The 26,473-nt window shown below is 41.1% G+C and overlaps 1 protein-coding gene across 1 annotated transcript; it reads right to left on the reverse strand.

Moving 5' to 3' along the window:
• Window positions 1-997: 997 nt before the first annotated feature.
• On the reverse strand, window positions 998-26,473 carry NT5E (5'-nucleotidase ecto). The gene is made up of 9 exons (XM_033055631.2): window positions 26,138-26,473; window positions 21,745-21,967; window positions 16,134-16,322; window positions 11,541-11,738; window positions 9,931-10,082; window positions 6,586-6,694; window positions 5,612-5,761; window positions 3,941-4,141; window positions 998-2,344 (listed from the first exon to the last, which is right to left on the reverse strand). Exons 1-9 carry the CDS (start codon window positions 26,456-26,458, stop codon window positions 2,187-2,189), a joined length of 1,701 nt encoding a protein of 566 aa, XP_032911522.1. The 5' UTR covers window positions 26,459-26,473; the 3' UTR covers window positions 998-2,186.

The raw sequence follows: 26,473 nt of genomic DNA on the forward strand, positions 1-26,473 counted from the left end.
TATTTAATAGAATTATATGATTGAATCTATTGCATACAAATAATTGATCTCAGAACTGTCTTTAGCCTTCATATTTCTGTGAGCATGGAAAATCAATGTTTTATTTAGTCTTTTTAATACCTGACCTTCACATCTAAAGCCCTCTTAATAACGGATGTGAAAAGTGGTTTTTACTTTTAACTTAGCTTTTATTTTTCTGCAGTTTCTTATCTGGCTTTGTGGTTTTTTTCTGACGTCCTCTTTACAGGCTTAGAAAAGAGGACGTGAGTCTGGTCACACCATTTTATAAAAATTCATTCATATAAAAATGTGTGGAAGGTTTTTCTCAGTAAATCTTAATTTGTTGGCCCAGCCTTTATAAAAGACATTTTGAAAAGGACTTTTATGTGTGGATTTATAGCAAGTTTTACTCACGTAACAATAGAGAGGTATTTTAATAGGCATTCCTTAATTTTTCTTTTCAAACGTCCATTTTCTCCTTTTTTACAAGCAAATTGGTCTCATGCAGCATTGGTGTTCTTTGTCAATATAATTTGTCTGTATTACTGTTGCAAACCTCTCCCTTCTGTTTGTCAAAGATAAAAATGTTATTTCTCTCCTTTCTGGCTCTGCCAAAGCAGTTGTTGCAACTCTCAGAATTGGTGTGCAGGTACAGCTCTGCCCATCAGTGCCCTCTCTGTTACTGGTTTGGTGTTGATGAAGGAAGATCATTCTATAAATTAACAGTTTAGGGAGTAGTAGTGACAAATCATTAATGCCAGGCCATAACTTGTGGTGTGTTGAGGTCAGTTGTCATTTATTTCCGTGTTGTACACCCTTTACCTAATGCAGCTGTGTAGTCCAGAGCCTTTCAGGCACAGCTCTTGAATGGATGTGGAAATGAATGGAGGTCTTTAAATTTCAGCATACTGAATGTTTATCTTAATGCACTTTTAACTTGGAATCTACAGGTGCAGTGAATGGAAGAGGCAAGTAGCTTCAGTGTTGAAGAGTGTAGTGAGCTTTCCAGGAAAACATAGCAGGTTTATTCAAAACACTTACAATCAATTTCAAACAGCATTATACCACCCAAACACATTGGTGTCAAAATTCTCAGTACATAATCTTAGAAAAATAATAATTTTTTTGTCCTCATTTATAAGCAATCATTTCTTGATAAAGCATCAGCAATGTACATTTAGCATTTAATCTGATTTCATACTCATTAGCCTGTCTCTTACAAGTAATTTTTTAAACACAACCTTCCCAGAAGAGGTATAATTACAGTTCTCATAAAGGCAGGTTATGCTGTAAAAAGCCCCATTAACTGACTATTTCCAAAGATGCCAAAAGTACTGCAGGAGTCAATGCCTGTATCTGACATTTTCTTGGAATGTTGCTAATACAGAGTAACAGGCACCAGTCCTGTGCTTTGTTCTTTGGAAGAGTTATAAAATTGAATATATTTATATGAAATACAGTCACAGATTGTGTTCTCACTCTAGATACAGTCCCCCAACTGGTCATATTTAACAGTGAAGAATACTCAATTTGTTAAAATTGATCAAAATCAAGTCAAGCTTTCATTGCATCCTTTATTAATGGGAAATATAGGTGTGATGTTTCTTTGTCAGAAGTAAAACATTTTTTAAAATTGCATATTAAATAGACTTCATGGTTTTAATGGCACAGAGTTTAATCCACCTCTTTTGGGCATTCATGTAGGTATGATAAATATGACTGGAAGCAAAATAGAAATATTAGATTGAATACCTTAACCCTGAGTGGAGATCAAAGAAAGGGGTATACATCTATAATAAATCAATTTCTAGAAGCTTGTTTACATCTGGAATCAGGATCTTAACTTGGTGTCTAAAGCAGCTATAAGAATTTGACCATTTATAATACCCCATTTCAGTCTGTCCTTGTTATATGATTGAGCAGTAAGTAGTCACTGGAACATTGTTTTTTAGACCTCAATTTTGGGTACCTGCTGATTCTGACCAAGACAAGTCGTGGATTCTGCCCCTTTGCCCTGCACACAGAGCTCCAGTGGCAGCACCAGGTTAAAGACAATGCAGGGGGCTGCTCACTGCTGACATGCAGCAACCTCACTGCTCATTCATTGTAAGGTGTGACAGAAGAGAACAGGTCTCTTATAGCTTCATCAGTGTCACCTCTCCTCATGTATTCCTCCAAACAAAAAATCAAGTGTGCAAGAATGTTACCATGAGCAATACAGAGATCAGGGTGAGACTTGCTTCAGTAAGACTTCCAGAAGAAAATTTTATTCGACCTTCAACTGCTGGGTAAACTCTCTTCATCCTCTGGAGGTAGCGGGAAACAACCTCAATGTCAGGTTCACCTACAGAAACAAACACAAAACTGTTCTCTGCATCTGCCAACCTCTTAACCAAAATGTAAGAACTTGCCTAAGTTTCAGTTTTAGCTCAAGAATCAAATTGTTTTCTATGGTTTGCCATTCTGAATAGGCACACATCGCCTGTGATGGTTTGTAACCACAATTTTTGGTAGCAAAAATGGTAATTGTTTGTATTTTACAAAAAAAACCAAATTTTTTTTTAGTTTTGTCTGGCTTGTTTTGGTTTGAATTTGTTACAATGGTATTTTCCAGTCAGGTGGATTGAGATTGTCTCCCACCTGTTTGGGATGTAAGGCTGTAGACCTGGCAAAGCTATTGCTTATGCTTTTTCAAATTTACTTTTTTAAGGAGAAGTTTCAGTCTGTGCACTGCTTGTGTGCACACAAGGTATTATGTGGATTTTCTACAGTGGGAGACCCTTTTCAGTCACTGCTGCCAACCATGCAATGAGTCCCTTCTGATCCAAGCTCTTACAAAGTATAACCCTCCATCTTAAGAATAATTACAGTTTTACCCTTCTGTTGTACTGAAAGACTTTACCAGAACCTTACAGGTTGAACCCTTTCACTATTCCTAATGATTTTTCTCCGTCTTACAGGTAGGACTGATGTTTTAAATCAAGTTTCATTGACCTTGATTTAAAATATCAGTTCTACCTGAGAGAATCAATTTTAAATTTACACACCTGTAGAAACAAAAAATTGGCTTTTAAGAAGGGTCCAGAAGGAAAATTTTTGAGGTAAAAGCATGCTTTCACCATGCACAAGCAGAGCATACAAAATTCAAGTCCTGCAAAAATGTAGATGGGCTCCTACAAGTTGTTTTTTTTAAGTACAGCACTACACCCCTTTTTTTGTTCTCAGAAATAATGGATTTTAATTTCAAATTTTTTTTCAAGTTTCCCTTCATCCTAAAAGATGGACAATTGTGCAAACACAGACTTTCTAACAGTTTGCATGCAACTTTAGAGGACCTTAAGCCAGCATTATAAAACACCTCTCTTCTGTGGTGTGGTGTCTGTGGCACCCTGCCTTCTCCTGCTTGCAGAGCTCCTGGGGTCCCTGTTTTTGGCTGGGCAGGCAATTTCCCTTAGAGTAGGATGGCATCTCTCATCTCACCCTCTGTTGTTTGCCTGAGCTGCATGTCGTTTAACCGTAGAGGTGATGATGATGTCTTTCCAAATACTTCTGTACAGTAAATTTTAAGGTCTATAGAAAATAGCACCTTTCTTTTTGAGGCATTGTTCAGTATTGAGCAAAAGTGCAAGGCAGTGTAAGATGTACTCTCTGTGTTCTTTGCTGCTTTTCTGGTTTACCAAAACCTCCAAACTGCTCTCTGAGCACTGCTGAATTGATAAAGATGTTTCTCTTTGAAACTTTTGTGGTTTTAACTGAAAAAGAATGGAGTTGCTGCCTACAACCAAATCTAGCAACCCAGAGCTGTCAGAGTAGAAGCAAATTTAATCATTGAGTAAAGGCAAAAAGAGGTTTGTACTGTAGAAAGATCTTTTTATTTTTGGGAATTGTTCATGTGGTACCCTGCTAGTGCCCATACTTACCTGGACTGTATCCCCCTTACCTTTACTGTATCCCAGATTTTTGTCTTTCAGCATACTGTAGCCATCTCCTCCAAATAACATATAGGATGGCAGAGTCACATTATATATTTTATCCATCTGGAGTGGGACATAGGCTGGGACTCGGCAGGCTGTGCAAAGCACTTCTAAGCTAACAACTCTGCTTCCTGGGGCTCTGGAGAGATCATAGACCACGTGGATGCCTACAAAAATACACATTGGAATGCCACTTAGCGCAGTGCACGTTGCTTTCTGTGACTAAGAGTTGTATCGTTCTGAATTACACCAGTTCATGCCCTGTGTTCTTTGCACACTTCCTCAACTTCTATGCGACATTCTAGGCAAATAAGAATTGCTGAAGCACTGTCCCACCTCATTTACTTATCTGATGTGTGTTCTCATCACTACTCCACAAAAGGAAATTACAAGTCATGGGATTGGAAAACTGCAAGATAAAAATACCTTCCCTTATTTCTGTAGTCACATGCTTTCTCATTTCTCTGGCCTGCTGGCTGAAATGACTTTTTTTAAGGCCAGGCAGCAAGTCTAACTTGGTAGCTATTCTGGATAATAGGCACTGTCCTGAAAAAGGAAAGCCAGGCCAGGGCTGTATTCTGCAGTGTCTCCTCTCTGCAGGAGAAGCAACATTTCTCATTGTGAGCCTTCCTTGTTCAAGGCCAGGGGAGAGCCAGGCCCCCAGAACAGCACTGCCAAGAATCTGCAGATGAGGAAGCCACTAAAGGTCGTTCAAAGCACTGAGGCTCTTCCAACCCTGGCACTCTTCCTGCTCTGGATCTTCCATCCTGAGCCCTTTACAGAGCTACTGGTTTTCTTTTTCTGTGAAGAGGCAGCAAGCAGAGCTTGTTCCTGTTTTACCTAAGGTACCTAAGAACATGGGAACTTACTGGTCAGAGTGTGAGACATGGGTTGTGTCTCTGGCATGTGAGGGGTCACCTCTTCAGGTTACATAGGATGAGAGGCAAAGAAGAGAATACATCAGCCCCTGCCCTTGAAGTTCAGCTCTTCTGCTAACTAAACAATTAAATCTGCACTAAATCACAGAGACAGACCAGGAATAAACATAACTGTAGCCTAATACACGTCTGGATAAACATATAGGCAGCTGCAATTAAATATATCAGTAGAATTTTTTGATACTAACTGCTCATCCATAAAATATTTAGAAATTCCTGGAGCAATTCCATAGCCCAGTTGGACAAACTCTAAAACTGTCATCAATCATTAGAGAATTGCACAACATTATTTTGATGAACTGAAATTCAGCACAGCTCTCCAATCTGGCGTTTCAGGTAGGCAGCCAGTTAAGAACTAAAAACTGGAGTTTGTTGTAGCTACACTATAGCTGTACTACAGCTATACTAAATTATATTTTCCTCTAGTTAATTGCAGTGTTAAACTGATGCCATTATGGGCTCAGGAGCTTGGGAACACTGTCTGTGCTGAAGGGAATAGCGGTGGCCTGTGTGCTGCAGTGGCTCAATTAAACATACAGGGAATAAACAGCATCTGCTGGCTGGCATGTGCAAGGCACAGGGCCAGGATGTATGGCCAGCCTGACATTCCATTCTTTAAAAAAACCTTCCATATGTAATAAGGACAACAGGAGAGATGGCTGTTTTGGAAAACTGAGAAGAGGAAAGAAGAAAATATACCTCCAACCTGCAGCAGCTCTCCACTTCCTTGTCCGTATCTCCTCACACTGTGCTCAAAAGCTTCTTTCAGTGTGGAGCCTTTTAATGTCACTGTATCAAAACGGCCTCCAAATGGCAAAACGGACAGCAAATCTTCCACAGTAATGCTACCTGGGAGAAAAAGACTTTGTTCACTTCTTGGTTTGGGTTTTAATTTGGTTGTTGTTGGGTTTTGGTTTGTTTGGGTTTTTTTCTTTTTGCTGTTGTTTACAGAATTATTTTAGGATTGTTTAACATCGAGTTTTTGACAAGGAACATGGCAAATACAGTTTAAGAAAATGAGGGCTGGTAGGAGTGAGAATCACATACATTGTCTCAAAGAATCTGCATCTTTTATTGTCCAGCAGGTATTAAGACCAATAAATCAGAGTTTGATGTAATTGCATGTACTGGTATTAGAACAGAGCTACTAGAGACATGACAAACCAGCAGCCTAAGATGAAGAAATACAGCTATTCATACTACATCAGGCACTTTTCCCAGCTGCTTAAGATTTACTCACATAGTCCTACAGAAAGACTTAGTTAAACTGAGAAAACTGTTTGTTTTCAGGCTGCATTTATCTGGTATCAGGAAAATAAAAACTAAAACCTTAGCATTCAGAAAAACCCAGAATTTACTTACTCTACAGAAGGCTCACAGCGACCATACCAGATGACCCTGTACAGCAGGAGACCTTTCTTTGTTCCAAGGCAGCAAGGAGAGAGGGAAATGATAAAAAGCATTGTGTACAGACAATGCTGGAGACTTCTGTCAATGTCAGCCTGAGTGCAGTTGTGCTCAAATAATGGACAACCATTTGAGAAAGTTTGAAATTACTTCTAAACACTGTGCAAACCCCATCAAAACAAGCCCACACCTAAAAGTGTTCAGTCTGGTATAACTTGATTTCTTCTTTCTGATAAAGTTCTCATTCAGCTGGTAATTTTACATACCATTAGTGCTCTGCTCATCAATGGGTGACCGTATCGCACCTCCATTCAGGATGCACATTGAAACATGGTTCCACGTCTTTGTATTTGGACTCCTGACATTCTCATAAAGCTAACAAAAGAAAATATTTAAACATTTATCCTCACTTACTATAGGCTCTGGAAATTTACACCAAATACAATCTGAGATTGAAAAGAGACAGAAGGGTGGGTTTTTTTGGTGTGGGTTTTTGTTTTGGTTGTTTTTGGGGTTTTTTTGGTTTATTTGTTTGTTGTTGGGGTTTTTGGGGTTTTTTTGGGTTTTTTTTCCGCTATGTTCAACCCCATTGTAAAGTACTTAGTTATAACCCAAAAAAGTATTTTGCTTTTTTGAATTCTTAACATGAAAATTATTTGACTTTTACTGTAATGAACTCTCAGGCTCTGCCCTAGTCCGTGTGTCTATGGAATAGCCAAGGCAGGCCAGCTGATAAAAAGAAAAGTGATTTCTGATTTTAATGACTGTGATAAAGACAAATGATTTAAGCGTATTTGGGGACCTGAGAAGTGAAGACCTTAAATACTGATGTTCAATAAAATCTCTTAGGGAAGGCATAAATTAATAATTTTGTGGGCAATTAGGGGTTTTTTAGCTTCTCTGGGGTTGGTTTTTAATATTTGGAATGGTCTTGGGTAACTAGAAAGATGTAGAACAGTGGAAGAACAGGAAACAGACATACTAGCTCAGAAAGTCTACTCTGCACAGCAATGTGTCCACAGCAGTTCAGTGGTGAGGCTCTGACAAAATGCAAGGACAGGATAATATTTGCTTCTGACATCCTTAGTAGTAAAGAAAATGGAGACCAGGTATTTACTCAATTTCATAAGGATGATAAGCCTCCAGTGTTAATCCTCAGAAATAACTGAGTGGAATGGGAAAAGGCTGAAATGACCTAACATAATAGAAAGGATGGACTGGTTTCCATACAGGAATGACTATGGTCATAGCTCTTCAGACTCACAGAGAGAAGTACAGGAAGCACATGACAGAAGCCTATAAAATGAAGAAGGGCATTTGGAAGCTAGGCAGGAATTTGTGTCTTTTCTCATTTCAAGAATGATAAAAACCCCAAAAGATTCAGAGAGAGGTGATGAGGATGGTCAAAGACACAGAAAACCTTCTGAATGTAGAATGAAGGAGGAAACTTGGACTGTCTGTCCTGGTAAAGAGATAATGGAAGGAAATATTCAAGAAGGCTATAAAATCATGGGTGGTGTGATGGTGGATGGGGAACAAGTGTTCCAGAGCAAGGACCACTTGACCTCCAGTAGTTATGCAGGTAGTGGGGAGCAGCAGGCTACACACTGACAGGATCAAGGGCTCTGCAGGTTGTGCAGATCCATGAAGGAATGCCCTGCCACCAGCTGCTGGAAAGCTGGAGGCTGGCAAAAGGCAGTGGAGCCACTCTGCAGGAGCTAATCTCCACTGTCTCCCTCCCCTTCTCCCTCTCTCCCTGTTTCTTGCCCTCCCTGCATGTTCCACTTGAGCCAGTAAATATCAAGAGACCACTTCTGCCTTGGGGAATGCCTGAGCTGCAGACTGGTGGGACACCTAGGCAGCTCTGAGTACAGCAGCTCCACAGGCTTGTCCAGGAGTATGCTCGTCCCCTACCATCCCCACTCCATCGTTCTTGGAGACAAAACTTCGGGATGAATGATCCTGTCATCTGTTCCAGGTGGGTCACATCTCTGCTGCACCCCTGTGTGAAGTGTTTGTGACCTCTGACTTGCAGCTGTGCAAATGCTTTGTGCCTCCAGCTTAGTCATCAAAGTTATGCCCTGAGGCCAGATCCATGCTTGGGTTTGTAACTCATAATCAAAGGATTGCAACTTCCCAGCCCTGAGCAGAGGCAGCTTGAAAGAGGAGCTCACACAGTGCTGTTATCAATTTCACAGTCTTCTCAGATCTGAGTCCCTTTAAAGCCCTTTTTAAATTGCCATCTAGTAAACCTTTTATTCTGAGATTTTGGGCTACTGGTTGAAACACATCACTGAACTAAATGGACCTCTGTTTTGACCCAGCACAAACAGTCAGTCAGTCTTATGCAATTCTCAATCTCTCCATTTCTCAGTACAACTCTAAACACTAAAGCTCATGGAACAGGCAGGTTTATTTTTTACCTTTACACCTCTGACCACATGTCATCAGACAGGAAAGCAAGTATAGAACTGGTAAGGCAATGTTCAGAGAAATCTAGGTGTCTACTGATGATTGCAGGTGGTTGTGTAGAGACATTGATTGAACTAAAATAGAATTTGAACCTCTTAAGAAAAAATGTAAAGCAAGAAAATCTACAAAGTTCTGAAAGATTACAGGGTTACTTTCTTTAAGCTTAAAAAGTGCCAAAGCATTTGTTCACATTTTTTCAAATAAAGATATTAAAAAGTCTAGCAGGAAAAAAAAAATAGCAAGACACTGCAGTTCTAGGAGATAGGAGAACTGTATGCAGAATTCCCAAACATTAATCTGATGTGAAAATTAGCTCATGAACTAGAGAATTATTTTAAGGACTACAATAAGAGCAATACCATGGATATCTAAGTGAAAAGTCATAATTATTAACTGTCTCTTTCCCTTTATGGGAAAGTTAATTTTCTGGAAACTGTCACATTAGTGAATGGTTTTCCCTGAAACACTTAAATGAAATGGTGCTGCTGCAGGGCAGTAAAACTGTCAGACTCAGGAGGTTTGAAAACTGGAAGTGACTTCTTGTAAAAAGACTTTTCTGGAGTTATGTGACTGTTAAAGCCCAGTAGTGCCTGTCAGAACCCAGCAGGAGCTGGTGGCTCCTTCTGGGCTGGGGTGTTCTGTACCCAGCTGGGTGCATGGCCTTTCCCACCCGCTCCTTGCTTCAGCTTGCACCTTTTATGCTCTTCAGGGGGACAATTCTTGTCAGTAGTTTGACAGAAAAACAACCCAGATTTATTTTCTGTGCCAGTGCACTGAAGTGGCAGCAAAGCCCAGTGAGTGCTGTGAGCAGGGGGCAGCAGCAGGAGAGGGGCAGGGGAGCTGAGCTCTCCTCCTTGCTGGACTCTTAGATCAGACTGCCATGTCCCTTCAAAGTGCAGCCTCAAAGCCATCTGTGAAAAAGCTGTTCTCTATGGGCTATGCACAAAGAATAAACTGCTGCTTACTCTCTACAGCAGCATTCCTTATAGCCTCACTTCTGCCAGGTCTTTCAAGGGTCACATTGGATATTGCACTGCTGAAAAGCAGGCACAGAGCCCATGTGCTGACAGTTTGGATCTGGATAGCTCTGGAGTAACCCTTAGATGGAATTGCCAGCTGTAGTGGTGAAAACACCTTACCACAGCATCACAAAGCAAATTTCCCATGTTACATTCTTGGAAACGGCATGCTTGGCTTGTACCATTCAGGTAAACACTAGTTTTTCCAATCTCTTCAGAATAATTCCTCAGGTTTTCTCTCCATTTTTCCACTTCTTCCTTAATGTGCTCATCTGTAAAGTAACATAAAAGTGTAAAATAAGCATCATACATATCTCATATTAATAACACTTCAGTGAATGCAAACCTTAGGATGAGAAAAAGATGTTCATGATTCTAAAAGGTTACACTTATCCTAAAAGCTTCTCAAGCAACATGGCAACTACATTCACTTCAAAAACAGTTTGTAAGGGGAGAAGGCAGGATAGGACAATCAAGTGAGTAAGCCAGTGTGTGCCATAGGAAGGTTACCTCATCTCTACTTTTGCCCAGTTCTGTTCTAACCTTTTGTCCTGTTCTAACCTCTGACTGATAGAGTTTGTAGTACCTACATTGACAGGTGAGAGAATTTTTAAAATGCAAGTGAGACCGGTCTTTGACTTTTTTTTTTTTTCTGTTTGTAATTTCCTCCCTTTAATGTTATGCTAAAAGGAAAAATAGCTCAAATATCAATGTCAAGGAATAAACCCTTTATAGAAATGAATTATCTATGCACATCTGTCTCTCAGGTGTGAAAATTTAATTATTTCAGAAAAAAACCAAAGATACTTGTATATGCAGACAGATGTTAGAACTATTTTATATCAGCTACTAGTTTTAATCAATTTGCTCACACCTGTCAGCAAGAACAACATTTATAAAATTATACCACCAATGTACCTGGATTTTTAGTTCTACTGACTCCAGAGGCAGAATGTAAAGTTTCATTTCATCACCTCACTACATTAATAGGTCACTGAGAATAACACAGTAAAAATCTATGAAAAAATAATTTTTAAAGGATTTGTTTTACAAATACTCAGGCAGAACCTAGAAAGTCTGATAAAAGCTCACAACTTCATACAGCAAACACTGGAGAAGAAACAGAGATTAGAAAACCAGACCTGGGTAATTACAGAGTTGATAAAAAAAAAACCAAACCCAGTTAACAGAGCTCAGACAGAGTAACAAACAAAAAGTGACAGAGACACTCTCCTCCTCTCACTTCTTTAAATGTTTCGGAGTTAAAATGCTGAACACATTTAGCACTGCATACAAGAACTCATGGGTTTGTATATTATATTTGCACGTTAGCAGAGTAGTTGGCAGGGTACTGCAAGTTTTTTCTGGAACATTTCCACTTTCCTACATTGCTCTAAACTCTATTCTGAAGAAACCAGCCTCTGGCAAAACTGTAAATTAGTACTCATAATCTTTTAAATCACAGTTACAGGACTAGCTAAAACAGGTTCTACAAAGTGGCAAGGTATTGTATCACCTGAATTCTTACAAAAGGACTTTCAGGGATTTCAAATAGATAAAACCACTGAATGCATGCATATTCAACTGTGACACAGGCTGAACCCTACACAGAATAGAACAGCAAGCTCAGAAAGAAAGCTGAATTCTTATTCAGACATTGTATTTAACATGTATATAACCTGAATTGTAGCAGAATGCTGCAGGCAAACTCCAATGCCTAGTCCACGTACCTTCAGGAATACTGCTGTCCAGCAGAATGGGGTTTCCAACAGCTTCAACTACATTTCCTTTGTTGTCAAATGTAACATTTAAGTAACCAAGATATTTTCCATAAGCATAAGCTTGTACTACTGGCACCTTCCTCCCATCATCCGAGTCAACCATGAATGGATAGGGGCCAGCTGGCCGTTCAGTAGAGGGTGGGGTGCCTGCGCAGAACAAGCATCAAAAGTGGGTCTTCAGCTCACGTGACCTTCAAGGAGTTACCACAGTGACATTCCAAATGTTTCTCAGGCTTTGAAAACCCAGACAGGATAGAAACAGCCATGACTGTGTTGGACAACGAGCTCCCATTTGACTGTTCAGTTATCTCATAAGACACAGTGTTGTTTTCAGGACACGAGCTCAACAACCACAGTGTTTTTTAAGTTATGACAGTACGCTCCAGCATGACATCACATCACAACAGTAACAAAGCAACTTTTCATTCCAATTATTGCAATCTAAACCCCTCAGTAATGCAAACATACCAGCCACTGGATGAAAAGTTTATTGTTGAGCCTTCATACATTATTCTACATCAGATAGAAAATAAGAAGCTTAGTAAAACATACATCAGACTTTTTGATTTGAAAAAGTCTAATGCGTTTTTACTGTTAGTAAGCAGATAGAATACCTACAAACAGTTTTGTGAATTTGTACATAGGGCCAGCTGATTTTTTTTCACTATATCAAACAGCCTCCAAAATTTCAGACATATTGCAAACCCTCTGCAAAAACAAACCTCATTAGCATTAAAATTGTGTGGTCATGGATTTAAAACTCCTATCAACCTGCAAAGTCTTAAAGGTGACTAGAGGTAGGACTTGGAAACAGATCAAGGCAAGGCACTGACAGAAAAAAAGAGATAACTCAATTGGCATAGGCTACATAGGATTTAGAAACCACACGGGGTAGAAAGTGGCAGAGAACTGGAACTGCACGGCACAACTCTCACCTCAAGGGTATCAGCCTTCTCTGTGTGTCCTTCATGTTATCTGAGTAGTGACAACATTATCTGAGTAGTATCTCTCCCTGCTGTTATTCCTGTCATTATTCCTGCCCCACTGTCAGACCAAGGCTGGGTAGCTCCAAGAGCCATCATGTCCTGCGTGACAGAGCTCCCTCAGAGCCTGCTCCTTACTCCTGTCCCAATGGCATTTCCCATCCATGTGTTGGCGAGCTCAGAGAACAACTTGTTTCCTTCCATTTACAGTTGTTTATGTAATATTAAATCCTAGGATAAGCAGCATGATAAATATCCTTCTAGCGCTCCAATACAATTCATATTCCTCTCTAATCCCTCCTATTTCTCCAGGGAGAAGAGCTGCAACAAACTGCAAACTGAACCAAACTTACCACAGAACTAGCTTTTCTACTTTCAACCAGGCCAACAGAGTTGGTTTCTTGGAGTGCCGTTTAACTATTCATTTATCTGGGGAAGAATTTAAGAAATCCTGTAGCTAATGAGAACTCCTCAGGATTTATGCATGCAGAAGTGGCTTTGGGGTTTTCTGAACTGGAAAAGGAATCAGTTTTGACTTCTTGTCCTTCTTTAGTCCTCAAATGAACAGAGCATTAGAAAGATAATTTTACTCTTTCTAGGCATTATTTCAGTTTATAGCAGCTGTGTATAGCTTGTATACACAAGTGTATAGCTTGTCCAGAGTCTTACTCATTTCTTGCTTTCTAACAAAATACTTTCTGATGTTGATACTTCCTTGCAGGATTAATTAGCACTGTGACATCTTTCCCTTGTAAGATAGATGTGTTCCTTCTGAAATGCAAAGACTATTCAGTGCATTTTACTCCAAAGAGCACAGCACTAGAAGTCATGCTCAGTCAAGGCATGAGATGCTGTTTCATTACAAATGCACAAGCTCATACTGGGTGACTGAAGAACATGTAACACTTTCCTATTTCTTACCCTGTTTTAGCCAATACACTACATTTTAAGAACATCAGTTCTGATGAAAACCAGGAATTAAACTGCTCTAACCCAAAACTACCACTGCTGTTTGAATCAATTCTACAAACCAAATGCACACCTGAACAAGTCAGGACAATATTTGCCTTACTGTGGATAAACTGGAGATTGGCAAATATTTTAGACAGGTTGGACTAGTCAAAGATGAAACCCTTACACTAAGATTTCTCTGTGGAGATGTCTTCATGGGCAGTATGTCTCTAAACCTCCATGACAGAACAGGCTGAACAGCTCATATATTTCCACTTAGACTGAGCTGAAGCATTCTCCCAGATTCTGCTGACAGTTATTGATTACACCTCTTGATTTAAATGAGAGCTTGTTAGCTTAATACATGCATTGAGACATGCAGAAAGACATGAAAATCAGATATTTTACTCTGCAGTGAAATCACCTCCACAGATGTGGCAGTTTCTCTGGGAATGTTGACTGATGGCTTTGACTCAGCAGGGCATGGTTCACAAATGCACTCATGATGATCCTGTATGGGTGAGCATGTGCTTCACATCTTGGGATAAAAATTATATGCTCAGACCACATTCTTGTATTTTGCCTAAATAAATAGATAGTTCTGATGTATCTCCTCCAGACATTTTTTCTCTACTTTTCTCACCTTGCCAGTATTAATAAAAATAAGATATTTTTATCAAAATAGTAGAGCCCTTGGAAAAGGGACCAGAACTCATTCCCAGCTGAGATCTTTAACCTGAAGGCTGCAGAGTCTCCTGCAATGTGTTCTCTCTGGCCTTGTCAATCTCGCACAGCTTCAAACAGGGAGGGGTGGAACAGCTTGACGCAGTCAGGTCCGACTGCAGGGTACTCTCCGGGATGACTAGAGGTGTGCTTGCAAACTCCTGCAGATCTAGACAGGATATGAATTCAGATGTCTCAGCTCCTGCAGCACTTCACATCCTGACTCCAAATTGTTGGATCACACCCAAAAAGGTATTTTGGCTGCTGACTACTATCAGGCACAAACTCTCAGCAGGCATTGGCCAATAAGATTGTGCAAGGAAATATGGATTTCATTGTGTAAATCCACAATGACTGCACACTTTGAATGCAGAATCCATCCTTGTTTTTCCCATCTCAAAAATAATTCAATGAAATTGCAGGCTCACCCCAAGACAAGACCAAGGTCTCTGTGGGCTGTGCAGGTCAGTGTTGGAATGCCCTGCTATGGGCTGTTGTGGAAGTTGAAGGCAGTCAAGAGGAGATGAGTCAGTAAATATCAAGATACCACTGTGGGCCTGGGGAGTCCCTGAGCTACAAACTGGTGGGAAATATGGGCAGATCGAGTAAAGTGTCTCCACAGGCTCATCCAGTCCCCACAACCACCCCCTTGGTCACTATTAGACACACGGTATTGGGATGGTCCATCCTGTTCCAGTTTGGCTACTTCTGTGCTGCACCCCTATGCAAAGCATTAATGAGCTCTGACTTGTAGGTAGGTGTGTAAATGCTTTGTACCACCACATTAGTCATCAAAGTTATTCCCTGAGGCCAAATTCAAGAGATATTGTGATCTGCTCAATGTATAACTGTGGCATGCCATTGTTTCTTTATAACAAGTGAGATAACAAAGGGTGAGATTCCAGATAAAACAAAAAAGGCATGAGAAACAGAGAGGAGATGAATAGGGAGGAGGAGAGGAGAGGGTCGGAGAGGGTCGGAGAGGGTCGGAGAGGGTCGGAGAGGAGAGGGTCGGAGAGGAGAGGAGAGGATGATGAACTGTGCAAACCTGTGCAAACTGGTCATATTCCTAGGGTAGGGTACAAAATGTTATCCCTGTGACTAGGGCACATGGGAAATTTTTCTGAAAATTACAGAATGTTCCCATTATAGTCTCAACTAGTCATTACAGTTTCTGCTAAATTTAAAAAACTTTAAAAATTTCAATCAAACAGAACAACAAAACAGCCTCTCTTTTACTCGTGCCCTTACGCTGAGGAAGGTAATAGCATTGGGGAAACTGCTGATGGTAGGTGTTGCCTAAAGTATTACTACTGCAGAAGAAACCAGATCAGCAGTGTTTATCTCTGGAATGATGTCTGCCTCTAGAGAAAAGAAGAATAAAGTCAGAGATTAAGCAATTGAAATAAACAGATGAAACTTGGGGAAAGTATTTTAATGGCAGGCTAAATGGAGACTAATGAATAGAGAATCAGATTACACAGAAAATCAGCAGTAGCAGTTTTGAAGTCTTCTATGATTGATTTTTCTGGTTTTCATGTTTAAAAGTACACAACTAATTTACTCTTTTATAGGTGTGAGCTTGGAAGAAGTACAGTATGTTTAGCAGTAATTTACCAGTATTACTACCTTTGTTCCTCTTCCCCACTTTGTGTAGGTCACCTTGAAATCCGCAGCATTATGGAACCTCTCAGTGAGTTGTGGTACTTGGTGTGTAGAGGCTGTTTTAAGATGGTTTCTTCCATGGAAGTTATGGACATGTACCAGCCATGAACTTGGCTGAGTGCAGCCAGCAGTAAACTATACTGGTGAAAGCTCTTGGAGTTTAAGGACAAACAGTTTCAGCTTAGCTTTAGAAGTAACATTTCAGTAAGAAGCAAAATACCTGTGTAGAGAAATGTGTTTGTATGTCCTCCAATCACAACATCCACTCCTTTCACTTTTCGGGCAATATTTTGGTCCACGGTAAAACCAGAATGTCCTAGTGCAATTATTTTGTTCACTCCCATAGCAGTAAGCTTATTCACTTGCAGTTGCAATGCCTCAATTTCATCTTCAAAGGTTACATCATCCCCTTAAAAAAGGAAAGAAAATAATTTACCTACAAAGTACCTTAATTGCTAGTTAAAAATAAAGTAGTTGACATCAGATATTAGTTTGTATAATTAAAAGGACTTTGAATAGCAGTGACTTTCAAATATCTTTAGCTGGTTCAAGCTCTTGATCTGAGCTGATGTTCTTCAGTTTCTCAGGAGCACCTGTGTGCTTAGACTAATATACCATTTCTGCAACAAGCTGTATATACTTGCCTAGACTAAAAGAAGTTATTACTCCATTAAAAATTTCAGTGACATCAACAGTAGGATCAAAAATTGAATGGCTTTTATTATTTAACTAGCCAAAAGAAACTAAATGTGTCAAGGTTTGCCTAGAGACACTTGTATTCCATTACAAAGGTTCCCCAACTATATTTCTTTGAGATTATCTATCTTCTCCCAAGTTAAATCTCCCTTTTAACTGCATGCTCATCTTGTCCTTTCCTTTATCCCCCCTCCCCCAAGGCTTTAAGCAGCAGCTTCTTCAAAGTCCCCAATTAAACCCTGAACTGCCTTTTTACACAAATTATCTGACCTAATGTGAGCCACTCTCAGTAATATTAATACAGCACAGCACACATCTGAGATACCATCCTGAAGCAACAGCACAAGGAACCAAAAGTCTGGAAAGCACAAACCTTTTCTGGACAAAGATGCTGGGAAACTGACAGCCTTTAGAAACTGCAAATTTCCTGTGCCTGCTGAAATTACTCTAACGTGACAAGCAGTTACATGAACACTAGAAAAACAAGCGTTTTTATCCCATGCACAGTGATTTGGGTCGCACAAAAGGACTTCCTATGTAAGAGGATAATTTCTCCGACAAAGTTTAAAGAGTAGAGTTTATGGACAGATTCAACTAACTATAAACTTTGACTTTCTGGTGAAGACAACCAATTCTATCAATTCCTCCTCTACCTAATTCCTCTCCTTCCTGCAGAGTTCTGCAATCAAATAATTTTTAAATATGCCTTTTAAATAAAAAGATTTACGTTATTTCATAACAAAGGGAGGAGTGAAACGAATTCACAATCCACTGCAAAATGTTTCAGGAAATGAGGAGGAAGCTGCTACAATGGAAGAGATAAAAGAGGGTTACATAAATTGGTTCAGCACCACACCCATTCAATAGTTCTGTTAGTGCCAGAGGGAATCTCTGTACTGCACATTGCAGAGTGAATTGTGCAGTGCATCCCCACACTTTCTTCCTGTGGACCTCTTCTTAGAATCAAAGAGTCGGAAGTTAATTGAGCTTGGAAGAGACCTCCAGGAGCCACGTAGTCCAAAACCCACTCAAAGCAGCATCTGAAAGCCAAATGAGGATGCTCAGGGTCTAGTCTGAGCTGGCTGAAATTCCAGTCTCTCTGGGCAACCTGTTTAATGGCTTAACCATGCTTACCATGACAAATTTTTTCTTAACTCCCACCATAATTTCCTTTGTTACTGCTTGTGCCTGTTATTTCTCATCCTTTCTCTTCCCCTCTGGGAATTGTCTGTCCCTGTCTTCCCTATAAATCCTCTTAGACCAGTGGAAGACTGCACTTGGTTCCCTCTTAGCCTTCTCCAGGCTGAAGGAAGGCACTGGCTTCAGCCCCTCTTTGCACACCCTTGCATTTTGCAGCAGCTGGGGCTGATGCAGAGCTGCTGGCAGAAAGGGAAGTGCAAGAATTGATCCCTGAGCACAGGCTCCTCACATACTCCTCTCACCACCATGGACCAGCTGCACCCCAATGGTGTAGGGACCAGTTCTGCAAAGAGAGCTGAGTTCTTGAAACAAAGAGCAGGAACAAGCCACTGAGGAGCTGTGACAGTGTGCAGGTGCCTGCGGGCTAACTTCTCCCATGGCCAGTAGCCAGGTGGTCCATGACAACCAAACTCTCCCCATCAGCACCAGCTCTGTTATCCCTCTATGCCACCACAGCCTACAAATGCACCATACATTGAAAACACGTCATTATTAGTTTTCAACCACAGAATCATAGAGTCGTTTAGGCTGGAGAATGCCTCTAAGATCACAGAGTTCAACCATTAACCCAGCACTGCCAAGTCCATCACTAAACTGTGTCCCTAAGTGCCACATCTACACCTCCAGAACCTGGTGACTCCAGAACTTCCCTGGGCAATCTGTTCCAGTGCTCAATAACCCTTTCCAAGAATAATTTTTTCCAAAAATTCAGTGTAAACCTCCCCTGGCAAAGCTTTGAAGGTACTTCCTCTTGACCTGTCACTTGTTACTTAGGAGAAGGACAGGTCCTTTTGCTCCCCATCTTGCTACACCCCTCTTTCAGGCAGTTGTGGAGCAAAGGTATGAAAACAAACCAACCCACTTCCATGAAGGAAAAAGCAAGGCCCATCCCATGCAGGTAAGCCCATCCCTATCCCAGGACTGTTATGTCAGGACAGGCAGGCGCCAGAACTCGGGTGGGCTGTCCCACTGCCAATCCACCCACCCACTGATCTCCTGTTGCCTGCCTTGCCCTCAGAAAGGGAATTCTGCTTGGGGCTGCAGGGATTTCTTTCACCCCTTCCCCATGGCATTGCACACAGCTTTGCATTATGGTCATCTGAGTATTTGATGTAGTTGAGACGAAACGGGCCAGCAAGATTGAAAGTTAGACAGTGGGGGACTGTAAGCAATTACACAGTGTTCAATTCCCTAAGAAACCAGGCCAAAAGTGAGATACTGCTTAGCACTCATCTGGGCATTTTTCAAAACAATCTGAATCAAAATGACTAACTTATTGCCCATGTCAATATTTCACTTCTCTTTCACGGTATTAACCTGATGTGGCATCTTCTCTTTTTAGATGAGGTAGAGTTTCAGAAAAAACAGCCAAACTGCTACAACTGAACAAGGAAAAAGAGCTGTCTGCCTGTTAAAAATACTATGCAAGATAGCCAGAATAAAGTGGAATAATTGCAATTTAAGATTCAATTTTAGAAAACTCTGCCAAGTTGATAGTTTTAGTAAATATTTTGCTGCCTGTAGGGTTACAGAGTTTGCATCTTATACAAAAATACAGTGGATCAAACAACATTGCAGAACTAAAGCAGGTGGGCTGGAACCATCAAATAGTAGAAAGATGGCTTTGTGATTACCAGTTCAAAGTAAATACACAGATAGCTGTGTCTGTGTGCCAAGTTATGAGCAACTCTTTCAGGACATGGAAAAACCTGCTGGGCACTCAGCTGAGATAGCTGTACATGGCAAAACAGAGAACTCCAGAAAAACTGCCAGTTGGCTGTAATCTATAGATGTGTTCCCCATCTCTATGGTTTCCAAACAGTGACATTAACAGTACCTTCAGCAGAGATCAGCTGGTCCCTCCCAATGGAAGCACTGAGATTTAAGGACTTTATACTCTGTTCAAGTCTTTTGATAACCTTTTTTAAGCAGACTATGAAAAGTACAAGTTGTAATTTCATAGCTGGGTGGAAGTTACTGAGATTTAACAATAGAAATACTTCCACAGAAGGCAGAAATGTAGGAATTCACATTTCAGCATTTTCAAGCTTCCTGTTTGCCTTGAGAGTGCCCTAAGAGTGTAGAGCATGCCAAAGCACACAGAGGCAGAGAAAATGGAATCATCTGGAAGAAATGTGTAAAGATAAGCAAGGTGCTGAATTTAAAATTTGCAAGGTCCCTTAATAATTGAATATAAGGAACTAGGTTCATAATTATTTAGCCACTGACCCATGTCTGCCATGAATTTACCAGTCTGAGGGATTGCTAGGTCATGGGCAATGTGTAGTCACTGAGTTATATTCATGTATCCTAAATATTCTAAAGCTTCTAAATATTCCTCCACACACTGAGAAGGCAAAGAAGAAAACTGTAAAAAATCTGATCGCTATAAATGTTGCTGTTAGAATTTCTCTACTTTTTGCTCATTTACACTGTGGGATATACTTCCTTAGGGATACTTCAGCTCCATCTATGGAGCTGACAAGACTTCCCTTTTAACACTGCTTTTTTATCTAGCTCTGGTCTCTTACAATGTCTCTGCATACTGAGGCACTGGATATGATGTCTAAATGTCATTGGAAATGTATTCAAATGCTTAATGGAATCATTCTAGCATGATCTGGATTTTCACCTAATGTATTTATTTGCAAGAAAGTTACTTTGATGATCTCACTGCCCCAACACAGGTGTTTGGAAGAAGAGTAGCAGCAGATTTTATTAATCCATAATGGAGAACAATATTGGCTGCCATTACCCAAACTTAGTATGACATTCTGATGATATGTACCCTCATGCCCTCAGGCACAGGTAAAATTCTGTTGCCTACACAAAATACAGATCAATTTTTTTTGTTGGGGGGAAAAAAGACAGGAATCCAAAACCACGTTACTGAAAAATAGAGGTGAGATCAATAAATCTATTCAGACCTCAGATGCCCATTTCTTGACAGGTTAAACATGCAGCATTGGAATTAAAAAACACAGAAGGAATAGTTTTATATTCTAACACTTCCTCAAAGTATTGAATATTCCTTTTGCCAGGAATACAATGCACTATGTCTGTATTACTAGGCAATAGAAAGAATGAATGTCCCTTTCAATGAAGTCCCCTTCCAATGTGAAAGTGTTTTAAGCCAGTGCTTAGAGCATCCCTGACTGCAAGACCGAGGGAAGAAACTCTGTTTTTGTTACATGTTGGCTGAACTCTGAGTAGGCAGTGACTCATATCTCCTACAGTTGATATAAATGTGTTTCTCATTCCATTAGACCATTTTATTTTACTAAAAAAACCAAACCCAAACAAAACCCTCATCAAACCAAACCCCCTGAAACGCTGGAAAAAATAGGCAGAAATTGAGAAGCCTTTTTCCTCATCAATTCTAATTTTACTCATGAATGAAGCAATTGTGGTAAAAGCTGAATGTGTGTTCCTTCTGTAGTCTAATTTCTGCAAATATTTTGAGAGGCTAAAAACATCTTGGGCAACTTTTGCTTCAAAAACAAGTATGAACCTCTCCTTGTTTTTGGGCATGGAGGCATCCATGAACAAAATTACAACACAGAGAAATGTCACACTTCACACTAGAGATAAGTTGTATTCCTGTTCTAGCTTTTGTTTAAATGGATGAATAACAATGAAATATAATGGAATATAACTTTAGAGACCCAAGCAAGAACAAAAATCCCAATGGACCCTGAGCTCTCCTGCAATCTCGTTGACTTTCTGATATTCTTAGATATGGTCCAGGTTGGTATGAGAGAGGGTTTTAATGTTAGCAAGACTCTAAGGCTAAAAATCAGGCAAAGTTGAGTAATGCAAGTAAATACTGATAAAACAGCAGACTTTCCATTTTTCAGCTGAAAACATTCACCTTTGGATTTAAAAATGTAGGCAAATAACAAAAGACATAAACTTACATACTAAAGAAAACATACCTGGCTGTGAAAGAAAAGAAGTTTCCTTTGTTGTGTAGCCAACAATTCCAACTGATTCTGTGTCAAAACGAACTATTTTAAAAGGATGAACATATTTCATCATTTCATTTCCTAATGGAGTTTTCCCTTTAATATTTGCACTCAAGACCGTAAAATTTGCGTTTTTAAGAAGAGGATCCAATAATCCACTCACACCTTCATCAAATTCATGGTTACCCAAAGCCTGCAAAAAGCAAGAAGAAAATATGAGACCCTACCTCAAATATTCAGTGTAGATAGTCTCATAAGTTATATACAAGGAATGTTTAAGAAAACAAAGTCTCCATTCTATGAAAGAAAACTCCAACTTGTCTAAACCAACACATTCCTGTTTCTTATGAACACAGAAGCAGTTGGGTTCTTTTTCTTTTTAGATGTAGGTTTTTGTTTTTCAGGGTCTCTTACATGAATTCAGATGTGAAAGTCAAAATACAAAACCTATCTGTTTGTGAATAATCACAAAGGAAAACATATATTTTGTGTATGGAAAATAAGTTGTTTAAATACTGAAGAAAACAAATATTGCCATTGATATTTAACATTTTCTTTAAATAAAAAGTGCATTTTAAGAGCTTTGGACTAGAGTTTTTAAAACACACATTTCACTTGGCAAACATTTTTCTGTCCTTTAACATGCAACAAGAAAATATCATTTTCTATCCACTATCAATACTTTTTCATGCTCAGCCTAAGTTGCCACATGCCCTTGCTTGCAAGTTTGGCGATAAATCAGCAAAACCTCCATAGACAGCATTTTGCAGAAGCACAACACACGCAAGGACTTTGCAGAGTATGTAGGTGTTAGGCAAGGAAAAGATGCATCCACAGAAACAGAAAATTGCGTAACCTGGTACATAGTAAATTTGTACGAGGTTTCAGGTTGCAGCTGGAGCAAAGCACCTAAAAGGTATCAAAGCCAATGGGCTGACTCTTCCAGGCAGAAGTGTGCTCTTAATTGCATTCTGAGATTAAGTGGGGAAAGCTGTATCCATCATCTCAGAAGACTTAAGTACCCTTCTGTTCTACTTAAACAACCCACACACCCAGCTGTGCTTGCCCCAGCTTTTTTTCTCCGAATGGGTGTATTAACCCTGGTAAAATTCCAAACCAAGCAGGACCTTAAAGCCACCACAGGTTTGGGAGCTCAGCATTTCAATCAATTGGTTGGCAGTGTCTTTCTCTTGGGGCAGACCTCCTTTTATCCTCACAGGCAGGTAGTCAATGTCTCTGTGGAAATTTCAGGATATCAGCAGTAACTTGCATTGGAAATCAGCTGCTCCTGCTGACAGTGGCGAGAACACGACTCACACCCCTGGGAAGGAGACAAATTGCTTGTGTGCTGCTGCAGCAACTTTTCCAAAAGAACCAAGAACTATCTTTAAAAAAATCCTGACTTGGGAAGGCACAAGGCACTCCAACTATGTTCAATTTCTAACTATTCTAATTGCAATCTAATTTTCTGTTAAAAAAATACTAATAAAGAGGGAAAAAAATCATACATTCATCTTGGTATTGTCTGGATGTTCTGAAAAGATATCTATGGACTGGTAGAGTGTATCAGAAGAGTAAAAAGCTCTTTCCTTTTGGGTAGTGCACATGCCTTCTGCTACTCCTAAATACGCAACCAAACCCCAACAGAAAAAGGTTGCAAATGAATTAAGAAATTGAATGGGACATAACTGCCACCAGCTTGTTGGGGGGAAAAAAGACCCAAAACCCTAACCCAACCAACCAGTTAGGAAAGATTGTTTCTCTTGGCTTTGTGTCTTGCATTTGGATTATTTCATGTCTATTAGGACATTAGTTTTAATCAAAACTTTCCCGGTAGTGTGGGTGGTCACAAAGTTGTTAATGAGAAATCAGTGAATGCTAATGATACAGTTTTACTTCGATGGTACTCCTCCTCTGAGGAGGAAAATGGGGATCATTTTGGGTTCCTGTACTCTACCTAACTGCACCTGTGCAATATCCCTTCACCAAATCTGAATCAGTTGGCCAGTGTAATTGTAAGTCACAAGGGGGAATAAACAGAAATATTCAGGCACACAGCATGTGATTATATAATCCTTTTTTTTTTTTTTTTTTTTCTTTTCACAAGGAGCAAGTCTAAAATTATTTCAAAAATCAAGATACAAATTAAACAGAAGGATGCAATTTAAAAGTAAAGCTAGGAAACTTCCATCACCTCTCCAATTACTGCCTTTGAGGAATTTAAATTGGATTTTAGTCTTAATTACGCCAAAAACAAAGGCTGGTGCCATGAATATTTTTGGAAGTCGATGAAACAGGAGAAAACAGACTGGAGGTGATAATAGGTATAAATGAGAAAAAGGTAAACTTAAAAAAGGAATTTTCTGCCATTTGTGGAGAAAACCTCTAATGCTTCCTGGCTGCCCTAAGTCCTCGTGTGGCTCCTGCCCGCATCCTGTAACAACTTCAATGACTCACACTCTCTCCTTCATCCTGTTTGTAATCCTAGTGCTGTAGGATTCTAAACATTTCAGTAATCCCCACCCCTTCTGTCAGGGATGTGAAATCCCAAATTTTGCTTAAAGAAACACTAACTCACCCTTCTCAGGGTGGCTCTCACCTTGCTCCCTGAGCCCCCACCCAGTCACCATCCCCACTGCACGGCCCCCCGCATGGTCCATAGACAGAAGAATAGAAACTGATGCTGCAGCACTGCCCGGCACTCGGCATCTGTTCCTCAGGCTCCTTGGTAGCAGAGAAAGACTGAGAAGCTACAGAACGTTCAGCACCTATCCTTCACCTGCTATTCAAATTATAATAAGTAGCACCTCCACAGAGAACAGGTGGTTGACTACTTTGCCTAAAGCATTTCACATCTGCTTCTGGGGTGGGTTTATTTTTAAAGTTTATTCTGATGAAAAAGCTCATGGTAACTCCAAAACCAGGTGCTTCCTACATAACTTGTTTCTAAAACAGAACAGTATTTCTACACTGCCTGAAAAAAAATTCTTCTTGTGATATAATCAGGAACTGTACAAGCTCACAGGTTGCCCATGAACCAGTTATACCAGCAAGCACAAGACTGAAAAATGACAAACAGCAGAAAACTTTATGAAGAAAGGTGGGAAAAACCACCTCAAGCTATTTCTGCACTGCGGAATCCCAAGGTGCTCCCCAGCTCTCAGTGAGGATGAGTCCTGGATGCACACACTTCTCTCCATCATCATTGGGAGGAAAGACCTGGTTAATGCTAGTTCCACAGTTAGAAAACTGTTCACTAGGGCATGCGAACAGGGAACAGTGTCCCTCACAGACCTGCCTGTCTGGTGCTTAGCCTGAGAAAATGCACTTCTGGCCTGACCTTCCCTTCCACAGCTGTCCTGAAGCAGAGGGAATATTGGTGAAGCCATTTTTACCTGGAAAGGAAAGCACAGTCCTTTCCAGACAAAGCAAAAAAGATGTAGACAGAGAATGTGATATGCCCAGAAGATTTTCACCTCAAGCTGACAGCTGGGATGGAATAAATATCCAGTCACTCTCACAACAGCAGTCATGCTCAAACATGACTTTAATCTCTCTCCTTTCTGGAGTTGTACGCAAACAAAATAAGCCACTGCCCTGAAACGAAAGGACATAGAGTGACACCCCCCAATCTCAGGCACAAATTCTGCCTTTCCTCTCAGCACTTGCACGACCAAAAGAGGCAGAGTAAAGGTGCGCGATTAGCACAGTCTCAGAGACCTTCTCACTAAGGCGTTGTTGTAGTCTCTGGGTTGTTGGTGCACTTATATATCCTGTCATGACCACAGCTCTGACGGGACTGACACAACCCGGGTGGGATTGATGGAAACTGAAAACCTGCACCCTTTGAAACAGCACTGCCAGCGTGTGCCACCTGTCCCCTCCCCGAGGACCGAAGCAGGACAGGCTGCGAGCCTCAAGAAGAGTGAACTCCTCTGGTGCAGACCAGACTCCTCACCCGGCTTTTGCTGGGCTCATCTCCAAGGCTTGCCAACCCCTCTCCGGCAGAGCCCTCCAGCCCCTGCATGTGCCAAGAAGATCTCCATTGCACCACTCTGTGCAGCCTTGCCGTCATCGCCCGGGTTCCGGCTGTCCGTGGGGCTGCCAGCTCAAGACTTAATTCAGCCGGCAGACCATCACCCAGCAAAACACTTCCCTTCTCCTCGCCTGCCTCCCAGCTACCTTTGGCCACGATTTTAACATTACCTGCAGCCTTTTCTGATGCGACTTTACGCACGGAAGGAGGCGGCAATGAGAAAAGCCGGCACGGGGCGAGGAAAGGCAGGAACAGACCCAGCACCCAAGGGCAGAGAGGGAAGGGCAGACCCCAGCGCGCGTCCCGCCGTGCCCCGGCCCGCTTTACCATGGCATCGTAGCGCAGGAGGTTCATGAAGCGGACCGCCTCCCGGCCCTTGAAGCGGGAGAACCACACGGTGCCCTGGTACTGATCCCCGGCGTCCAGCAGCAGCACGTTGCGGAGCGCGGCCCGCTCCGCCGCCACCCGCGCCGCTCTCCGCGCCACGCCGCCGAAGCATCCCGGCTCTCCGGCCGCGCAGCGCCGCGGGCCCGCGCCCTGCGCCTCCACCCGCCCGTGCACGTCGTTGGTGTGCAGCAGGGTGAGCCGCAGCTCCGCCGCCGCCGCCGCGCACAGCCACAGGCACAGGCACAGGCACAGCCCCGCCATCCCGCGGGGGCTGCG

Source organism: Catharus ustulatus, chromosome 3, assembly GCF_009819885.2.
Source record: "Catharus ustulatus isolate bCatUst1 chromosome 3, bCatUst1.pri.v2, whole genome shotgun sequence".
Taxonomy (NCBI): Eukaryota; Metazoa; Chordata; class Aves; order Passeriformes; family Turdidae; genus Catharus; species Catharus ustulatus.

What these genes read in the sequence shown, in the direction of transcription:
- NT5E (XM_033055631.2), bottom strand. Translation starts at nt 26,458, where the DNA reads ATGGCGGGGCTGTGCCTGTGCCTGTGCCTGTGGCTGTGCGCGGCGGCG. An exon ending in TTCTTTTCTTTCACAGCCAG is followed by an intron (nt 16,323 to 21,744) that starts GTATGTTTTCTT and finishes TCCTTTTTTAAG; the next exon opens with GGGATGATGTAACCTTTGAA. An exon ending in AAATCTGGGATACAGTAAAG is followed by an intron (nt 2,345 to 3,940) that starts GTAAGGGGGATA and finishes TTGTTTCTGTAG; the next exon opens with GTGAACCTGACATTGAGGTT.